The sequence below is a fragment of the Piliocolobus tephrosceles genome, chromosome 6 (genome assembly GCF_002776525.5).
Source record: "Piliocolobus tephrosceles isolate RC106 chromosome 6, ASM277652v3, whole genome shotgun sequence".
Taxonomy (NCBI): domain Eukaryota; kingdom Metazoa; phylum Chordata; class Mammalia; order Primates; family Cercopithecidae; genus Piliocolobus; species Piliocolobus tephrosceles.
In genome coordinates, this window is record NC_045439.1 from 94,739,764 (window position 1) to 94,758,449 (window position 18,686).

At 42.8% G+C, this 18,686-nt stretch overlaps 1 protein-coding gene across 4 annotated transcripts in view; it reads right to left on the reverse strand.

Annotated features, from left to right (window-relative positions):
• Positions 1 to 18,686, reverse strand: part of PDE8A (phosphodiesterase 8A) — a 162,076-nt gene that overhangs the window by 11,748 nt on the left and 131,642 nt on the right. For all 4 annotated transcript variants that reach the window (XM_026448316.2, XM_026448317.1, XM_026448315.1 and 1 more), the window contains 8 exons: positions 13,761 to 13,831; positions 13,165 to 13,329; positions 11,714 to 11,762; positions 10,997 to 11,132; positions 9,281 to 9,479; positions 6,123 to 6,340; positions 4,216 to 4,348; positions 1,108 to 1,275 (listed from right to left, as the gene is read on the reverse strand). In XM_026448316.2, coding sequence (XP_026304101.1) covers positions 1,108 to 1,275; positions 4,216 to 4,348; positions 6,123 to 6,340; positions 9,281 to 9,479; positions 10,997 to 11,132; positions 11,714 to 11,762; positions 13,165 to 13,329; positions 13,761 to 13,831 — 1,139 coding nt within the window. The remainder of the gene's footprint in view (positions 1 to 1,107; positions 1,276 to 4,215; positions 4,349 to 6,122; positions 6,341 to 9,280; positions 9,480 to 10,996; positions 11,133 to 11,713; positions 11,763 to 13,164; positions 13,330 to 13,760; positions 13,832 to 18,686) is intronic.

Here is an 18,686-nt window from a genome sequence, read left to right on the forward strand (position 1 = left end):
GAGCTGTGTCCAATGACATTGGTAAGTCAAATCCACTTATTAGTGCTAATAATTGTTTGTATATTCCTTAGAATTTTCTACATAAAATCATGTCACCTGCAAACAGAAGCAAATGTATGTCTTACTTTTTTTTCTTTAAACCTCTTTCTCCTTTGTCTATTGCAATGATGAGGACCACCAATACAATGCTGAACAAAAGAGGTAAGAATGGGCACCCTTACCTTGTTTCCAATCTTAAGAATGTATTCAGTATCTCAGGCCATTAAATATAATGTTAGCTGTATGTTTTGAGACAGGGTCTCACTTTGTTGCCCAGGTTGGAGTGCAGTGACATGATCATGGCTCACTGCAGCCTCAACCTCCTGGGCTTCAAGCGATCCTCCTGCCTCAGCCTCCCAAGTAGCTTGGGACTACAGGAGTGCATCACTATGCCTGGCTAACTTTTAATTTTTTTGTAGAGACAAGGTCTCACCATGTTGCCCAGGCTGCTCTTAAGACTCCTGGGCTCAAGTGATCTTCCCACCTTGTCCTCCCAAAGCTAACGCACTTTAAAGATGTTCCAGTGTCTTCTGGCCTTCATAGTTTTTGATGGGAAGTCAGAGGACGTAAGAATCACTCTTTTCTTATAAGTAATGTATCGCTTTTCCTCTGGATGATTCCAAGATTTATCTTCACCTTGTTAGCTGCTTGACTATGACACATCTGACATGGTTAAGGTTCACTGGGCTTCTTGAATCTGTATGCATATGCCCTCCACCAGATCTGGAAAAATCTTGGCCAGTATATTTCCTAATATTTTTTTCTGCCCTAAGAGAGATTTTTTTCTACTCAGAAAGAATATGAAGACCAGATGACTCCTTTAAAGTACTTTCAGGAAAAAAAATCATCAACCCAGGATGCTATATCTAACAAAAATACCCTGCAAGAATAAAGGGAAAATAAGAATATTCTTAGAGAAGAAAAAAAATTTGTTACCAATAAACATGCAATACAAGGACAGAATTTTGTTTAGAACCCTATTTCCTAGTGTTAAGTCCATTATCTTGTATGATTTTAAGGGTTTTAACTCTCTCTCTCTCTAGAAACTTAAAAGAGGCAGCATCTTACCTGCGAAAAATATTCTTCTGAAATGCGTGCAGCCCACTCGATGCAGTACTGCAGGGGTCGGCAGGGATTGGACACATCAGCACATTTAATCAGCATTCGTTTGATTAGAGTCCGGTTCTCTGGAGTCCTAAGCATAGTGTTTATCATTTCCTGATTTTTATCAGTTTCCTGAAATATGAGTGGAATTCAAAGCAATCAAAATGGGTCCCCTTGGTACCAAGCCCTCTCTGACTGGTCTGTCCCACTGTAAGCACAAAAAGAGCACTAGTCAGGATAAGGATCTCATGAAACAGTGCCAAGGATATTCGAGCACCGAGCTTGGCCTCTCATTTTACACAGGAGAAAACCAAGGCTCAGTGATATTCCAACAGGACCTAGAAGTGGAGGGTAGCACTAAGGGTTGGTATATCTGCTGTTCTCCTTCTCCTTGACTCTTTCTTCTCTTCCTCTCACTAAATCTTTCTCACCGCTGCCTTTTTTTCTCTTCCTCTCTCTCTCCCCCCCATGGTAAGAACTCAAAGTCTTTTATTTTATTAAAAAAGAGAATGAGCTGAAAAAAATAAATTTCTCTGCCCTCACAACAGATGGGCTCTTGTAGCCCAACAGGCTCCCTACTTCTCAACCCAGTCCTGTGACAGGGCAGATTCCCAAGATCACACCTAACATTTTTGATGTATAAATGACTTAGCAGTCATTCTCTGTTGATCTGCACTCACAAGAAGATCTAATGGTAAGCATGAAAAGTATTATTGATTACATTTTACAAATGAGGACACTGAGACTCAGGGAGGTGAAGTGACTTGTCCAAAGCAACCAGTTGAGCCAGGATAAGAACTTAAGGTCTGCCTTTAGTCCCAGGCTGCCTTCCACTCACAGTACCATGTGCTGTCTGCATCACAAGGATGCCCACTGGATATGGATCAATTTATGATGTAATAGAACCACTATTTGTAGGCTCTCTGAAGAGAATTCAGGTTAGAGGGTATCGGGCCAGAGAGCAATGAAGACGACCATAGGCAAGCAGGTCTCCTCAGTCTGATTCCGTGCCCACCAAGCAACCTTCCAAAGGAGTTAGTCATATGATTTCAATATGCAACAGCAGTAGCCTAAGAAGGCCTGATGGTCCCAGCTCAGAGGGAACAGATCCGCCATCAAGACGGGCAGGTGGCATCCTGACTCTAAGCTTCCCACGCTTCCTGGAGAGTGCCAAAATGACTACTACACCAGTGACACTTCAGTAGCTCTTGTCGCTCCAGGTTTCCACTGTGACCAGCTCTGTGCTGACCCTTCTTTCTTCAGATCCGTTAATACCTGCAGTGTGACTATAGTTTCGTACTGCCAGCCTGGAAACTATTTTCTTTTATCTTCCTTTCTCCTGCTCTGACCCACTGGATATTGATTTTCAGTCTCTCAGAAGTAACCCCCCGTACTGACAACAGAGATGAGAACTATAATGTTAAGTGGAGCAGAGAACTCAGCTAAGTCTAGGGGCTGTCCAGACTAGACTAGGAAACTAAGTCTGTGAGGTGTGTGGTTTCCTTCTGTGGCATGAAGTCAGTCAGGAGTGGTGGCCAGGTGACAGCCCTATCCAGAATGACAGGGCAGGAGCCAACAAAAGAGGCTGGTATAGGCACCTCTGTGTTAAAAGTCTTTGGAAAGAGTGAAGTCAGAGGCAGGCTGACAAACAGAACAGGAAAGGGTGAGGAAACAGAGTTCTCAACATCAGGTTAAAACAAAGTAAGTGTCATGGGGTAATATGCTAGAAAGCCAGGGGGTAGACAAAGGCCATGGCCAAACAAATGAGTTGCAGAAGTAAAATGGAGTTAGAAGTCAAGGAATTGTGACCCTAGCCTGTGAGGATAAGTCATCCCTAGGTGTGGCAAATATCTCAGGATGGTGACAGGAGCTGGGGAGGAGGGTGGTACAGAAGACTGTGAGTTGCTGCCAACATGTTCAGTAAATGTGGGCCTCAGAGGAAGAAGGTTCATGAAGAACATATTCTTTAAGTTGCTGATGACATAATCTAGTCACCAGTTCTTAAGTGCCTACCATGCTCATCAGTACTATGCCTTGAGACTTATTATCCCCATTCTACAGATAAGCAAATGATGGGCGCTTGGGCCTCAGCTGGAGTCTCCTGACTGGTGAGAGAGTTAATGTTATCCTTGCCCAGCAATTGTTGTGGACTCCATGCCTCAAATGTAGAAACAGGGGCAACAATAATGTCACCCTTGTGACACAAATACAGTGTCCTTCTCAATCCACACACTCCTCTAAGTGAGGACCAAGAGAGGATAGCTGCTGCTACCATGATGTGTGCCCACTGGGAGTGGCTGGAAAGAGATATCAAGGGCTCCAACTGATCACAGAATGGCAAAGAAGGGAGGGGGATATTAGTGAGAAAGGGTGCGGGAATAGCTTACCTGTCTAAAGTTAGCTTATCTAAAATCTGACCTTCCTTTCGAGTTTTCCCGTCTCGTTGGATGTGCTAATTTTTTTCCTGCCAAGTTTTTGCACTTTAAATAATTTTTTAACCAATAAAAACTAAATTCAGTGAGCCCACTGTGACGGTTAATACTCAGTGTCAACTTGATTGGATTGAAGAATACAAAGTATTGGTCCTGGGTGTGTCTGTGAGAGTGTTGTCAAAAGAGATTAACATTTGAGTGGGTGGGCTGGGGAAGGCAGACCCACCTTAATTGGGTGGGCACCATCTAATCAGCTGCCTGCAAATATAAAGCAGGCAGAAAAACATGAAAAGGAGAGACCAGCCTAGCCTCCCAGCCTACATTTCTCCCATGCTGAATGCTCTCTGCTCTCGAACATCAGACTCCAAGTTCTTCAGTTCTGGGACTCATACTGGCTCTCCTTGCTCCTCAGCTTGAAGACAGCCTATTGTGGGACCTTGTGATCATGTAAGTTATTACTTAATAAACTCCCCTTTGTGTATGTGTATATATATCCTATTAGTTCTGTCCCTCTAAGAGAACCCTAATATACTCACTGAGGGAACCCTTCTGTGGCTGATTATCATGGCCCATGCGTCTCCATAACCCAACAGTACTAGGGCCCCAAACACAGGTTCTCTTTGCAGTAAGTTTCCCTTACCCCATTTTCTTCTAGTGTTGCCAAGGGTTTGTTGATGCTGTTGACAAATTTGTTGACATGCTCAAAGTGCTTTGTCATTTCCGTGGCTAAGACCATGTCGATAATCCCCTGGCGCAGTGTCCGATAGTCATTCCTGTTTTCGATGACAAATTAGAGGCTGCTACAGATTACTGATCCAGACCAGCCAGGTACTCCTGAAAACAATCTGTTATTCAGATAATGTGTCCTCTGCAGCTATAAATCTAATGCCGCTGAAAGTCACAAGGCACATTTTAAAAAGATGTGGAAGTTAGGGGTTAGTGCCTAGATCGTTAGCAAGGAGAACCCAAACAGAAGTTAAAACCAAAAGCTATAGGCAAAACTTCATAGTTGCAGTGTTTATCTTGTCAATGTAGAGATCTGTGGTTAGAAAAAATATACCCCACATGGAGGTACCTTGAGACCCAACAATTTTAGTGCCCATAGAATGTGAGGACTGATCTTTTGATAGCTTGAGAAATCATAGGGAGTACTTGATGCCTCTATCTCTAACCCTTACTTTTACTTTAGTACTTTAAAAAATTCATTTCTTGAAGAGGTATGAATGAATATGAAATAAAGTCTCTATTCAACCCCTTTTCTGCAGCTGAGTAGAAAACTTTCCCTAGAAAGTTAATAGGGTCTCATGTGGTTTTCCATTGATAACTGATGTATCTATAAGCAAATATAAATAGAAACTACTTTAACTCCACCTCTGAAATCCTAGAACATGGCACAAGGGAGTTTTACAAAATCAAGAATCCTCTTATTTAAAAATCCAAATTAATAAGTATTCTTCATGACACAATGTTTTTTCCTTCTTCAACTGATATTCACTAAGTTACCAAACACTGTGGCACTGAGGGCACAGTGACATATGACCCTTGTGACCTTACAGAGCTTAAGAATCTATTCACACATTACGCAAATAATTAAAAAACAATTAAGAAATGTGATATGTGCTATGAAGAAATCTGGGATTGAATAATTAGATGGTTTAACTTAGCATGAGAGATCAGGGAAGGCTTCCCCAAGGAAGTGACATGTAAACAGAGACAATGCCAAGGAGATGTACGCTGAGCACGGGAGGGCAGCATGGAGTGCTTCAGGGAGATAGAGGACTGCTTCTCTGAGTCTCTAAGAGCTCAAGATATCGGCATTATACTTCATCTTGAAACATCAAGACACAAAGCGGCTGAATCTTAAAACCACTGTGCCAGTCACAAAAGAAGCCAGTCACAAAAGATCACACATTGTGTATGATTCCATTTACAGAAAATGTCCAGAACTGGCAAATCTATAGAGACAGAAAATAGATCAGTAGTTGTCTAGGACTAGAGTTGGGGGAATGGAAAGGAACTGCTCATAAATTTGAGGTTCTATCAAAGGGGTAATATTCTAAAATTGAATATACTATGAGTTGCACAACTCTATGAATATACTAAAACCACTATGAATATATTAAAAACCACTGTACATATTATTATTTTGAAACAGGGTCTCGCTCTGTTGCTCAAGCTGGAGTGCAGTGGTGTGATCATGGCTCACTGCAGCCTCAGCCTCATGGGCTCAAGCAATCCTCCCACCTCAGCCTCCCGAGTAGCTGGGACTACAGACACAACCACCAAGCCTGGTTAATTTTTTTTCTTTTTGTAGAGACAGGGTATCCCTATGTTGCCCAGGCTGGTCTCAAACTCCTGGGCTCAAGTGATTCTCCTGTCTCAGCCTCCCAAAGTGCTGGGATTATAGGCATGAGCCACTATGCCCAGCCCACTGTATACTTTGTACACTTTAAATGGGTGAACTGTATAAGATGTGAATTATATTTCAACATAGCTGTTTAAAAAAGACAGAGAGGGATCAACACACTCCCCAATCATTGTTCTTACCTCTCCATGTTTTTAAATATATTGCATTTATCATCTCCAGTGGTCAGCTGGAAGGCCAAGGCCGCATGGTGGCTCTCCAGCACAGCAGTGTCATTGTACAAAATGGCCAGCTCACTTCCAGCATTACACAGGAAGGAGTTGGTTCTCCCAGGGTGATCCACATCATGAATGGTGGCTGCAATGAGTGCAGCGACCTCATCAATTGGATCTAAAGTTTCCTGAAAACAAGACAGCTTTTAAAAACGGGGGTATGACACTGAAGGCAAAGAAGCCTTCTGTATAGTTTTCTTTCTCCCCTATTACTTTCAGGTAAGAATATTTCAGATTTCTAAGAAAAGCATACTACGTGAGCAAATCTAGTCTTCCTACCTCCACCCTGAAACAGTTATATTTCTGCATAGTTTTGTTAGTCTCACACAAGTTAAGGACTTACCAAAATACAGGTGTTCTCAACAGATAGGAGTCACCTCCTCAGCCAGTCTTTCTCTAGACCCATCACAAAAAAAGTCCTTAGTCTGAGATATTGACTTAGACCAACATAAACTAATACTAATAAAGGAGAGAAACAATTTTAAATAAAATTTAAAATAGGCACCACTTACATTAACTGGGAATTGCCTTAGTTTTCTTCCCCCTTTTAGTGCTATCTTTGTCAGGTTGATGTCAGAGTTTTGTGAGTTTGACAAAATGATCTGGAAGTTTTCCATCTTTTTCAAGGCTCTGAAAAGGTTTATGTAACATGGAAAAATTCCTTAAAGGGCTAAAGAATTCACCTGTCCATATGGGTCAGGAGCCAACTTTTGAAGAAATTAAATAATAATTTAAAAATTACTAAAATTACTTCCATGTTATTGGTCTCTTTTTTTAATACTTCTTATATCAATTTAATTAAAACATTCCATTAAAACTATTTTAAAGCTTTTGATTTAGTACATATGTGGGCGGTACTTCTACTATTTTCTGCTTTAAATTTGTGTATTTTTGTGTCTTTATAACTTAACTTAGTTTGGCTAGAACTTCATCTATTTTCTCGGTGATTTCCAAAAGCCACACTGGATTATCACTTTGCTCTTCCCATGTTCTTTTTCTTCCCTTTTTAAAGTAATTAGGGCATTTAAAACATAAACCTTTAAATATATAACTGACTTCATTCTATAGGTTTTGATAGATAAGTTTCTCATTTTTGTTGTTTTCTAACTAATGTCATTTTGGTTTTATTTCTTTGTTGATCCCCAAATTATTAAGAATATTTTCTCATTTGTTGTAGCTGACATTTTAAATTTAACCATTAGTTATTCTATGTTGTTGTGTTGTGGTTAGAAAATATAGCTATTGAAGTTTAGAAGTTCAACACATTATGTGCCAGTATAAGATCATTTTTGGAAATACCCTACAGACTCTTCTTGAAGATGTTTAGCTAATAAATCAGCCTTGCAAATTTATTTAAATTGATTTAAATTAAAATTCAATAATTTAAGTGGGCAAATAGTATGGTATGTGAATTACATTTCAATAAATGCTCTTTTTTTTGTTGTTTTGAGACAAGAGTCTTGCTCTGTCCCCCAGGCTGCAATGCAGTGGCATGATCTTGGCTCACTGCAATCTCCACCTCTTGGGTTCAAGTGATTCTCCCGCCTCAGCCTCCCAAGTAGCTGGGATTATAGGCCTGCGCCACCATGCCCAGCTAATTTTTCTATTTTTAGTAGAGATGGTGTTTCACCATGTTGGCCAGGCTAGTCTCGAATTCCTGATCCATTTGCACTGGTCTCCCAAAGTACTGGGATTACAGGTGTGAGCCACCATGACATTTCAATAAATACTCTTAAAAACTGTTTTCAGTTAGCTTTCTAAATATATATTTGTACGTTGTCTATAGAGTACTTTAAAAGCAATAGAGCAAAAATTGGGTTCTTTATATACTGAGCCATATTGACACTGACGTCCCTCTGTTGTTACTTGTTTTCATAATTTAGAAAACAGTCCCTCCTCTGGACACCTATTTTACCTACAGTCTGATTTGATTTTTTTCTGGAAAACAAACCAACAAAAACAGAAATAAGAACTAGAGGGAGCAGGGAAAGTTCTGAGAAGGTATACCCTTCAAGGTGAGGAATGAACACTTGTTCACTTCCTCTGTGTGCCAGATGTCATCTTCTACTTTGCTCTCTGCCAAATGTCAGTCCCGTGATACAGAGGAGGAAATGCGGGCAGGAGCCACTTGCCCTGGCCCTGCATGATTGCAGTCATCTAGGCCCCTGCCAAGGGAGCAACAGGTCAAAGGCAGAAGCTTCAGAAACTAAAGTGGTTTGGCATGGCCCAAAAGTGGCCTGTGACTGAGGTAGAAGAGAGGAAACGATGAGAGGAGCTCATTGTTGAGATGAGTGTGGAGAGTTGTAGAGGTTAAAGTTTAAATCCTGAGGGAGGTGGGAAGCTGCTCCTGGGAATGACAGTGTCAGGTGTGCTGTTTCAGAAAGATCACATTGGCAGTAGGGTAAGGGCGTTCCATAGGAGGCAGGAAAGGCAAGAATTCCAGTTTGGAACTGCCCAGATGGGAAAGCATTGCAGGGGGCCTCACTGGGACAGCAGCAAGAGATGAATCTGAGAACTGTAGATGTGACAGGAGGCAAGGTCAGATGATCAACCAGATGTCAGGGGTTGAGGAGTGGAAAGAACCAAGGATGACTCTCGGTTTCTAACCTGGGTATCTGGTTGGATAATGGAACCCTAGATTAGGTAGATAACCCTGGGTGGGAGCAGTGCTGGGAGCAGAGATGATGAACTTGGCCTTAGAGCCCTGCAGACTTTGATGTACAGATGCAGGCCCTAAAGTGGGGATATCCAACAGTTACTTAGCTCTACTAGTGTACAGGCTTGGAGTTGAGACCCCCAGAAGAATAGCCCTATCCTGTGGTTTCTCCTCTGGGACCAAATCCTGCCTCTTGTACCCTCATGGAATGGCTGGGATTATGTCATGAATTAACACATCTATTTCCCAAAGCTACAGTGTGGCCTCCAGACTGATTCCGAGTGTGGCCTTGCCCTTCCTGTGCCAGGCTGCACATGTGAGCAGTCATGCTATGTATCTTAGTGGAGGCAGGAACACTAGACTCTCCCCACTGCTCCTGCCCATTAAACGTGGCATGTAAACAACAACTCACCTTTATCCTTTCCTTGGAGAGAAAATAGGCAGTGGCATGAAGCACATCAGCAGAATGTGTAGAATTGTGGTAGGGATTGGAAGAATGATAATTAGCTTCGATAATTTGTAACCACGATCTTAGTGTTGACTCAGAGCAGTGTAAGAATTCACAGATTCCAAAGCGAGCAAACATTTTGAGACCAAGATAAATCAAAGGCCTATAGAGAGAAAAAAACCCACAATATTAGAACAAAAGCAAACAAATAGGCCAAGTGTTTGAGGCCTGAATAGGTTCCAAGCCAAATTTCAGGGAGTGCAAGGCAGCAAAGTGGAGATTGCTTGGGCTGTGCTGGCCTCTCTCTGGTGGAGCAAACAAACTATGGTTCCACTTCTTGCCCTCAGGGGACCATGATGCACAGGTGAGAGCTGGCTGTCCCTAGCAGGTCTGGCCTCAGCCTCGTTGGGGCTCCTGATTTGCTGGGGGGAGTTTGCTCATTCTGTCCTTCCAGCTTCCTACTTGCACTACTGAATTTGTCACAACAATCCTTTTTCCAGGCTAAGCTTGTACCACCTTGAACACTATCCTCTCCTTTGGACTTGCTGGACCAATGCCATTGGCCAGACACCCTGCCTATAAGAAAACATTTCCTGAAAACGTCCTATGAGCCAGACACTGCTGTATGCCATGGAATTTTCTCAACACGCACCTTTCTGGAGGTGGGTGTTACAGCATGAGGGGATTTCCCCGGAAGTGACCAACTGACCACCACGTTAGGTTCTTACTTGAGAAATCACCTTGACCCAGCATCTGGCCCTTGCCTTTAAAGGCCAAGAAACTGGCTGTGTTGAGGCAGTATCCAGAGGTGATCACAGGACTTAAACTGACCTGCCTTAGCCCAATTCACATGGATGTAATGTCACTAGGATGTAAACCAGGTGCTTAAAGACTCATGTGCCAAGGGAGTATTCTTTTCCACTCTCCTTGGCTGTGCTGGGAGATGGGGAAGTAGAACGTATCAGAAGGTTAACTCAAGGTGAGCCTGAAAAAGTCAGGGGGTTATCTTGGCGACAGGTCGCCCAAACTGAGATGAGACCTGAGAAGCCATCCCATGGCCCAACCAAGCACACCTCTCCCGAGACACCCTAAGGGGCAGTCCTGGCTGGAATCAGCTCTGCGGACCTCCCTTGTGTGCCCAGCCAACTGCCACCTTTGGTTAACAGGTCTTCTCCGGCAAGGGAAAAAACTCAAGATAAAAGCCCATTCCTGCTCCTGCTCGCTGTGATCACACCCAGATGAGGATGACTAGGGCTTTGGGTGTCCCTATGCCTATCACCAACATAGCAACCAAAAGCTAGGGGCAGCTCTTATCACATGTGTATGTGTTTCTAATAAATTTTGGTTCTAGGCTCTGAGTAGATCTCTTACAGCAATCTTAACATATTACCACCTACAGGAGAAATACCTTTATTTCACAGAAAAAAGTCCTGGGCTACTTGGAGAAGTCACTGGCTCAGTTGCATGCTTTCCATGAATGTGCCATCACTGTGGCCAGCAGACTTTCCCCCAGGCCCTGGTGACTCAGAGCCACGTGGTGCCCTGCTACTCCTTCCTCAGAGCCCCTCCCTGACCAGGTACCAGGGAGGTACCTGTGCACAATCCACACTCCTCAGGTAGCCTCTTCACACAGGCCCTGGGAATCTAGTTCTCCCTCTGCTGAGGCCTGCATGAACTCACCTATTGTGGGTGGCAGCCTCCAGTTCAAAAATATCAAAGTCCCAGTATTCTTCATTTTCCATGGCCCGAGCTATCCGTGGTGGGACATCATCAAGGGAGATGGGAGTGATTATATTGCTTGAAACTGTTTGAGTGTCTGTAAAGTGATGTAATTTGGAGAACAAAATTAATAGGCTTTAAAGGATTAACTTTTTTTTTTTTTTGAGACAGACTCTCACTCTGTTGCCCAGGCTGGTGTGCAGTGGTGCAGTCTCAGCTCACTGCAACCTCTGCCTCCCGGGTTCAAGTGATTCTCCTGCCTCAGCCTCCTGAGTAGCTGGGATTACAGGCACCTGCCACCATGCCTGGCTAATTTTTTGTATTTTCAGTAGAGACAGGGTTTCGCCATGTTGGCCAGGCTGGTCTCGAAATCCTGACCTCGTGATCTGCCTGTCTCGGCTTCCCAAAGTGCTGGGATTACAGGTGTGAGCCACCGCGCCCAGCCAGGATTAACTTTCTTAGGGAGGACAGTACTGCCTCAGGGACAGCTGCTTTGTTTCTGAGACTTTATGACCAAGTCACACCAAGTCCATACCAATGGACTTTATATACCAAGACACTTCTTAATGAGGTGAAAAATGATTTAAAAACTTTTATCTGAAAAAATTATTTTCATCACTTAAGCTACACTGCAGTATTATAGACAGTGATCTAAAAAATTAAAAAGGAAAAACTTACTTTTTGTTGAAAGAACATATTCATTCCCTGATAGTCTTCGCAAACCATCCTGATAAAAATCAAGGAAACAAGAAAAAGGAAAGTCACAACTGTTCTTTCCTTCCTGGAAACTCCAGGTGGTCCCCCCACAGGACAGCTCAGGGCAGCCCTCTCCACCAATCCACTCAACGCTGCCCTTGGCCCAGCAGGTCCACCCCTGTGATCAACTACTGACCTCGGTCACTTATTGGAGAGCACAACAGGCTAATGCTGGGAAGGCTGGTCCTGGCCCTGTTGGAAGCTAAACTCAGGAGCAGGGTCAACACCCGGGAGGTGAGCTTGCATCTTTTGAGGGGCGGGTGGTCCTTACGCCCAGCATTCTCACTTGCCCTCCAGGACCATTTGGTTTCTTAGGGACAACTCTGCTCTACCCTCAGTCCTTCTCCTCCATTTTCCTGCCACTCTCCTCACTCTGAGGACACAAGGTTTTCCTGGGAACGTTAGCTCCTCCCTCACCTTCTAAGGGACCTCATTCCCGCCAGGTGACTCTCCTGGGCTCCTCACCAGTGCTTCCAGACCACCTGGCCCAAACCCGGACTCTTAGCAGCCCCTTTTCTCCAGTCCTGTGGCTATTCTCATCTACTTGCCTCCAGAACACTATCCTACCCCATCCCTCATCATTTTCATCTCTCACCTACAGTCTGGAGGAGCCTCTGTTTCAAATAGGCAAGACCACAGTTAGATATTATCAGCATTGGAAACACTCTACCTTCTCGATTTCTGCCTGGAACCTTATTTTTATAAAATCCAGTGAATTCACAAAGCATGAATTGGGAAGGAGGTGGATTTGGCTTCTGACCAAGACAAAAGCTGACAGAGAGCAACTGAGTAATCTGTGCTGCACAAAGTTGTCCCTCTCTTGTGAGAGCTCTACACCAGACATCCTGAAGGAGGCATCCAGGACCCCTCAAGAGTCTATGGCACAAAGCCCCCTTCTAGTGAAAGATTCCCAAACTCCTCTTTCCTACAGTCATCCAAATGTGTGTGGGATGCTTTGAAGGCCGAACTGTCACACCCCCTGGCATCATTTTAAATACATATGGCGGGAGAAAGACAGTCTTTCTGTTCTGCACTGTCCCAGTTTTCAAGCTCTTTAATACAACTAAACAAGCTTTATTTAGATAAATTACTGTAGAAGCCCTAAGCAACATTGGAGAACTGGCTCAGCAGACTGTCAGGATTACATTCCTCCCTGCTCTGCTCCAAGCTAAGCTCTCCCTAGGAGGCAGGCAGCAGGTGGATGCTTGGCCAGAGAATAGAAGAACCCAGGCAATGGAGGAGAGTTTAGATCTTGACTGAACCCTACAGTGCCCTGCCTGTCTCTTCAGAGAGATCTGTTTAAATGAGTAACCTCTGAGAAAACCACCAAGAACAGACAGGCTGTAGCCAGGAGTCTAGTCAAATATACTTACAGACATTAAGCCCCCAACAAGGTCATTGGCATGGGGATCATCATCCTTAGCACCAAACTGTGGTGAATATAACTCAGTGGTTCTTAGAATTTCCAGCACACGGTCTAGGGCTTCAGTCACAGGCATGGGACTACTTTCCTGGGCAGCATTGATAATATTGATTACCTACATTATGGAAAGAAAATACTTGAGTTTCATAACCTTAAAAACAATGAGAGGGCCAGGCATAGTGGTGTATGCCTATAATTCCAGCTACTCAGGAGGCTGAGGTGGGAGAATTACTTGAGCCCTGGAGTTTGAGACTAGCCTGGGCAACAGAAATGAGACAGCCCATCTCTAAAATACAACAGCAAAAACAAAACAAAACAAAACCCAACAGGACTCAATCTGGCCGTAGTACTTAATACCAACTTAAGACTAGTTAAAATGTCGACGTCACACATCCTCTCTCTTCAGAGGAGGCTACTAGCACCATACAACTATGAGAGCATTCTCATTACTGCGGGTCGCTGTTTCTTCTCACTGGAAATGATCCTTGGGGAGAACAAGGAGTATGTGTGCTCAACGGAGACAAGACAGACCACAAACTGCTTCACCTTGGTGATGGGCGCCTCAATCGTCATGGAATGTATCCGGGCCATGGAAGAGTGTCGTCTCTGGCTGGAAACTGTGGAGAAAGGGATGCACAAATCAGGGTGTGCACAGCTCTGGGCACCTGTCTTGACAGCAGAGGGCTCAGTGTGCTCGGCTGCATGATGAAGGGGCAGGATAGAACGGAGTTTACTGAGCTTCGTTCCCATCCTAACAATCCTAGGGTTCTGGCATAACCAATTCTGTTTCCTTCAGTTCTAGGCACTAGGATGCACATATGCCCCCATGGACTGAACCTCTGATGTCACAGGCCATAGAGAAAACAGAGGAAACAATCTAGGAAGCCAAAGTCAAACAGCCTCTTTTTGTGTCTATGACAATAAGCCTTTATAATTATTTAGCTTGCCATTCTCTAGGAGTAAAAATATTCTGGAAGACAATGCCACACAATGCTCTTTGTTTCATATATGGCAGGAGCAATACATTCAATTCACCAATAACTAAAATACACAAATTTCTGGTTAAATTTTTCAAGGTACCCTCTGGTGCTTCCCACTATTAGGTTTAATCTAGACTGATTAGGTAAATATCTTAAATGAGGCAGGCAGCAATTCTTAGGCTCTAAAGTTTGTTAAGTTTTGTTGTTCCTGTCAAGATATGGTTCCTTTGTGGTGAGGAGAAGCCCGGACAATATAGGCAGGAAAAACATTAACATCCAGTTCTGGGTATCTCCACAAACAATCCCATCAGGCTAAATGCTGCTTTCCAAAGATGTTACAGGACCAGGGGCTGTCCCAGAAACTGATGTATCAACCTCATTTTACCAATGAAGAAACTGAGGCCCAAGGAGAGACACCGTCCAAGGTTAACCAATTCACGGGGTCTCAAATGTTTTAAATTTGGGGTCCCAACTAAACTTCTTAAAATTTTGGTGATTATAGGATTGCCAACCTTCCATTTTATCCAACAATGTCATTAAAACAAAAATAAAAACTGCTATTTTCTCACTGTCATAAAAGGACTTGTTTTCATTTAAAAATAACTGACACATGCTTGTAACAAACAACAGAGATCTATTGTACAACATGGTAACTACAATTAATAACAACGTATTCTAGAAAATTGCTAAATGTAGATTTTGTGTTCTCTCACCACAAAAAAAATGAAAGTGTATGAGGTAATAAATATGTTAATTAGCCTAATTTAGCCATTCCACAATGTACAGATAGGTCAAAACATGTACATGATAAATATACATAATTCTTGTCAATTAAAAAATAAAGGAATTAGAAAAAAATCAAACAGAGCAATAAGGTAAGAAACAAAGTATAAAGATTGTCATGACTGTGTATACAGAAAGCCCTGAAGAATCTATAAATGCATTCCTCTTCTTTTACAGTGAGTGTGTAGGTTTGCCCAAGCTCCTGGATATACAAAGTCAATATTCAAAAATCAATTGTATTTCTATAACTATATACAATAAGCAACTGGAAATTTAAACAAGTAATACCATTACAATAGCACAAGAAACCATCAATACCTAAGAATAAATCTAATTAAAGATTAGTATGATTTCTACAATGAATATGTAAAACATTGCTGAGAGAAAACAAAGACAGCCTAAATAAATGGAGACGTCGCATGTTCATGATTTGAAAGACTCAGTATTATTGAGATTTCAATTTTCCCCGAATTGATCTACAGATTTAAGGCACTCTGAAAACAAATCCCAGGAGGGTGTGTGTATAAACTAAGAAGTTCATTCTAAGTGTCACATGGAAATGCAAAGGACCTAGAACAGCCAAGACACTGAAGAACAACAACTACCAGGTATCAGATATCAACACTTACTATGTAAGTAGCTGATTGTGATATTGGTGTAAGCATAGACAAACAGAAGAGTGGGACAGAATAGAGTCCAGGAACAGATCACATATTCGTAGTAACCTGATTTATAACAATGGTGCTACTGCAAAAGATGTTTATTCAATATGGTGATAGACCAGTTAGATTTCCCCAGGGTCAGAGGCAGTCATCCTTGATGTCTACCCTCACCAGATATAAAAATTTAAAATGGATCAAAGACCTAAAACAAAAGATAAAATAATAAAACTCCTAGAAGAAAACAAGGGAGAATATTTTCACGATCTTGGGATAAAGAACGATTTCTTAAATAGGACACAAAAAGCACTAGTAATAATATAAAACCTGATAAAATGAATTTCCTTAAGATTAAGAACCTCTGCTCTTTGATTAAGAATCAAAAGATATGATTTAGAGGGGAGAAGGCAAACCACAGACTAAAAAAATATATTTGTGATACACAGATATCCCATATCTAGACTATATACAGAATCCCTACAAACCAACAAGAAAAAGATATACAACCCAATTATAAAAATGGGCAAAAGACTTGAACAGCACTTCAGAAAAGGATTATCCAAATGGCCAATAAAAAGGTGCTCAACTTCAGTCATAAGGAAAATTAAAATTAAAACCACTGGAATGGCTAACATTTTAAATTCTGGTATTACCAAGTGTGGGAAAACATGGAACAACTGGAACTCTCACAGATGAGTGAGGAGAGTAACATGGTGCAATATGTTGGAGCTATTATTGGAGAATAAAACTGGAGAGCACCATTTGCAGCTGCTCTAAGGCCTAGCAATCCCACTTCTAGGGAGAAGATGAGCATATACATCCACAAAAGAAGACCTATACAAAAATGTTCATGGCAGCCTCATTCTTAGCAGCCTCAAAATGGAAACAAAACAACTGTCCATCAATAAGAAGATATGTACACAAATTGTAGTATATTCCTATAAGGGAATACTACTGAGCAATAAGAAGGAAGGAACTATGACATACCTAACAACATGGAAGAACCTTGAAAACATGAAAGTTCAAGAAGCTAGACACAAACAAGCCATACTGTACGATTCCAATTCTATGAGGCACAAGGAGAGGCCAAATTAATTTCTGGTGCTAGCAATCAATGGTTGCTTCTGCATGGTTAATGATGTATTTGTGTGTGTGGCTTTTCCATATCTATTTTGGGTGGTGATTACATGAGCACATAGAATTGTCAAAACTCATCGAAATGAAACAAGTGAATTTCATTGTATGTAAATTATAACTCAAAAATCATAAAAATAAAAAGTTATAAGAAAAAATGTTTACTAAAACACAGAAACATACCAAGGAATTCAAAGAATCAACAAACATTAGCATGTGGTGAGTGAAGACTGTTCTGGGCAGGGACCTCAGCCCTGCTCTGTGCTGCTCTAAGACTGCAGAGAGTCTGGGACTGTAATCACGACAGCTACAATGAAGATGACGATACCAGCTAACACTAACTGAGTCCCTACCCTTACTTACCAGGCACCACACACACTCATTTAATCCTCACACAATCCTCTGTAGACAGTAAATTATCCCCACTTTACAGATAAGGCAATGGAAACACAGAAGTCCACCCTCAAGGCTACACAGAGTAGGTGAAGCTGGGACTTGAACTGAGGTCATTCTGACACCAAAGTTTACAGTCCTTCCATAACCCCATACTGCTTCCTCACTGGCACCACCCCAATCCTGCCCTCAAAGCAGGGGTGTAATCTGTATGGTCTTTCCAGTGCAAGGAGTACATAGCATGTCATCCGGGCCTTATAACAAATCTGTTAGGGATGACAGGGTCGCATTTGATCCCTACTGTATAATCTTAGCTGATATCACCTTGGAAAAGTTTGTCTTTTAAACCAGTACAAACAGCTCCGTATCCTTCTGTTTTCATTTTTGGGCCAAAGAATGTATACAGCTAGCAGTAATACCTGCATCTACACTCTGTATAAGCAATGCTGATTACATTTTAAAAATTAGGTCATTCAGGCCATACACCTACATATTCTTTTTAAAAAGTATATTTCAATTAGAACTTAAATAATATTTGCTGAATAAGGGTCTTTCACAATTCCAAAATCGAGCTCACCTCTCTCTAAAAGTTTCCATGGGAAACTGCAAACCACGATGGGATAGATCTTTAAGAATTACCAAATGCAAACAATTACAGCAGATTAATTGACATCTTCTGCCGTTACAGTTTAGAAATGCAACTATAGAATATATGGGAATGGAGGGCGGAGCAAGATGGCCAAATAGGAACAGCTCCAGTCTCCATCTCCCAGCGCGAGCGACACAGAAGACCGGTGATTTCTGCATTTTCAACTGAGGTACTGGGGTCATCTCACTCGGGAGTGCTGGAAAATCGGTGCTGGTCAGCTGCTGCAGCCTGACCAGCGAGAGCTGAAGCAGGGCGAGGCATCGCCTCACCTGGGAAGCGCAAGGGGGAAGGGAGTCCCTTTTCCTAGCCAGGGGAACTGAGACACACAACACCTGGAAAATCGGGTAACTCTCACCCCAATACTGCGCTGTAAGCACACCGGCACACCAGGAGAATATATCCCATACCTGGCCGGGAGGGTCCCACGCCCACGGAGCCTCCCTCCTTGCTAACACAGCAGTCTGCGGCAATCTAACCGCAAGGCAGCAGCGAGGCTGGGGGAGGGGCGCCCGCCATCGCTGAGGCTTAAGTAGGTAAACAAAGCCGCTGGGAAGCTCGAACTGGGTGGAGCTCACAGAAGCTCAAGGAAACCTGCCTGTCTCTGTAGACTCCGCCTCTGGGGACAGGGCACAGCTAAAAAATAACAGGGGAAGCAGCAGAGGCCTGTACAGACGCGAACGACTCTGTCTGACAGCTTTGAAGAGAGCAGTGGATCTCCCAACACGGAGGTTGAGATCTGAGAAGGGGCAGGCTGCCTGCTCAAGTGGGTCCCTGACCCCTGAGTAGCCTAACTGGGAGACATCCCCCACTAGGGGCAGTCTGACACCCCACACCTCACAGGGTGGAGTACACCCCTGAGAGGAAGCTTCCAAAG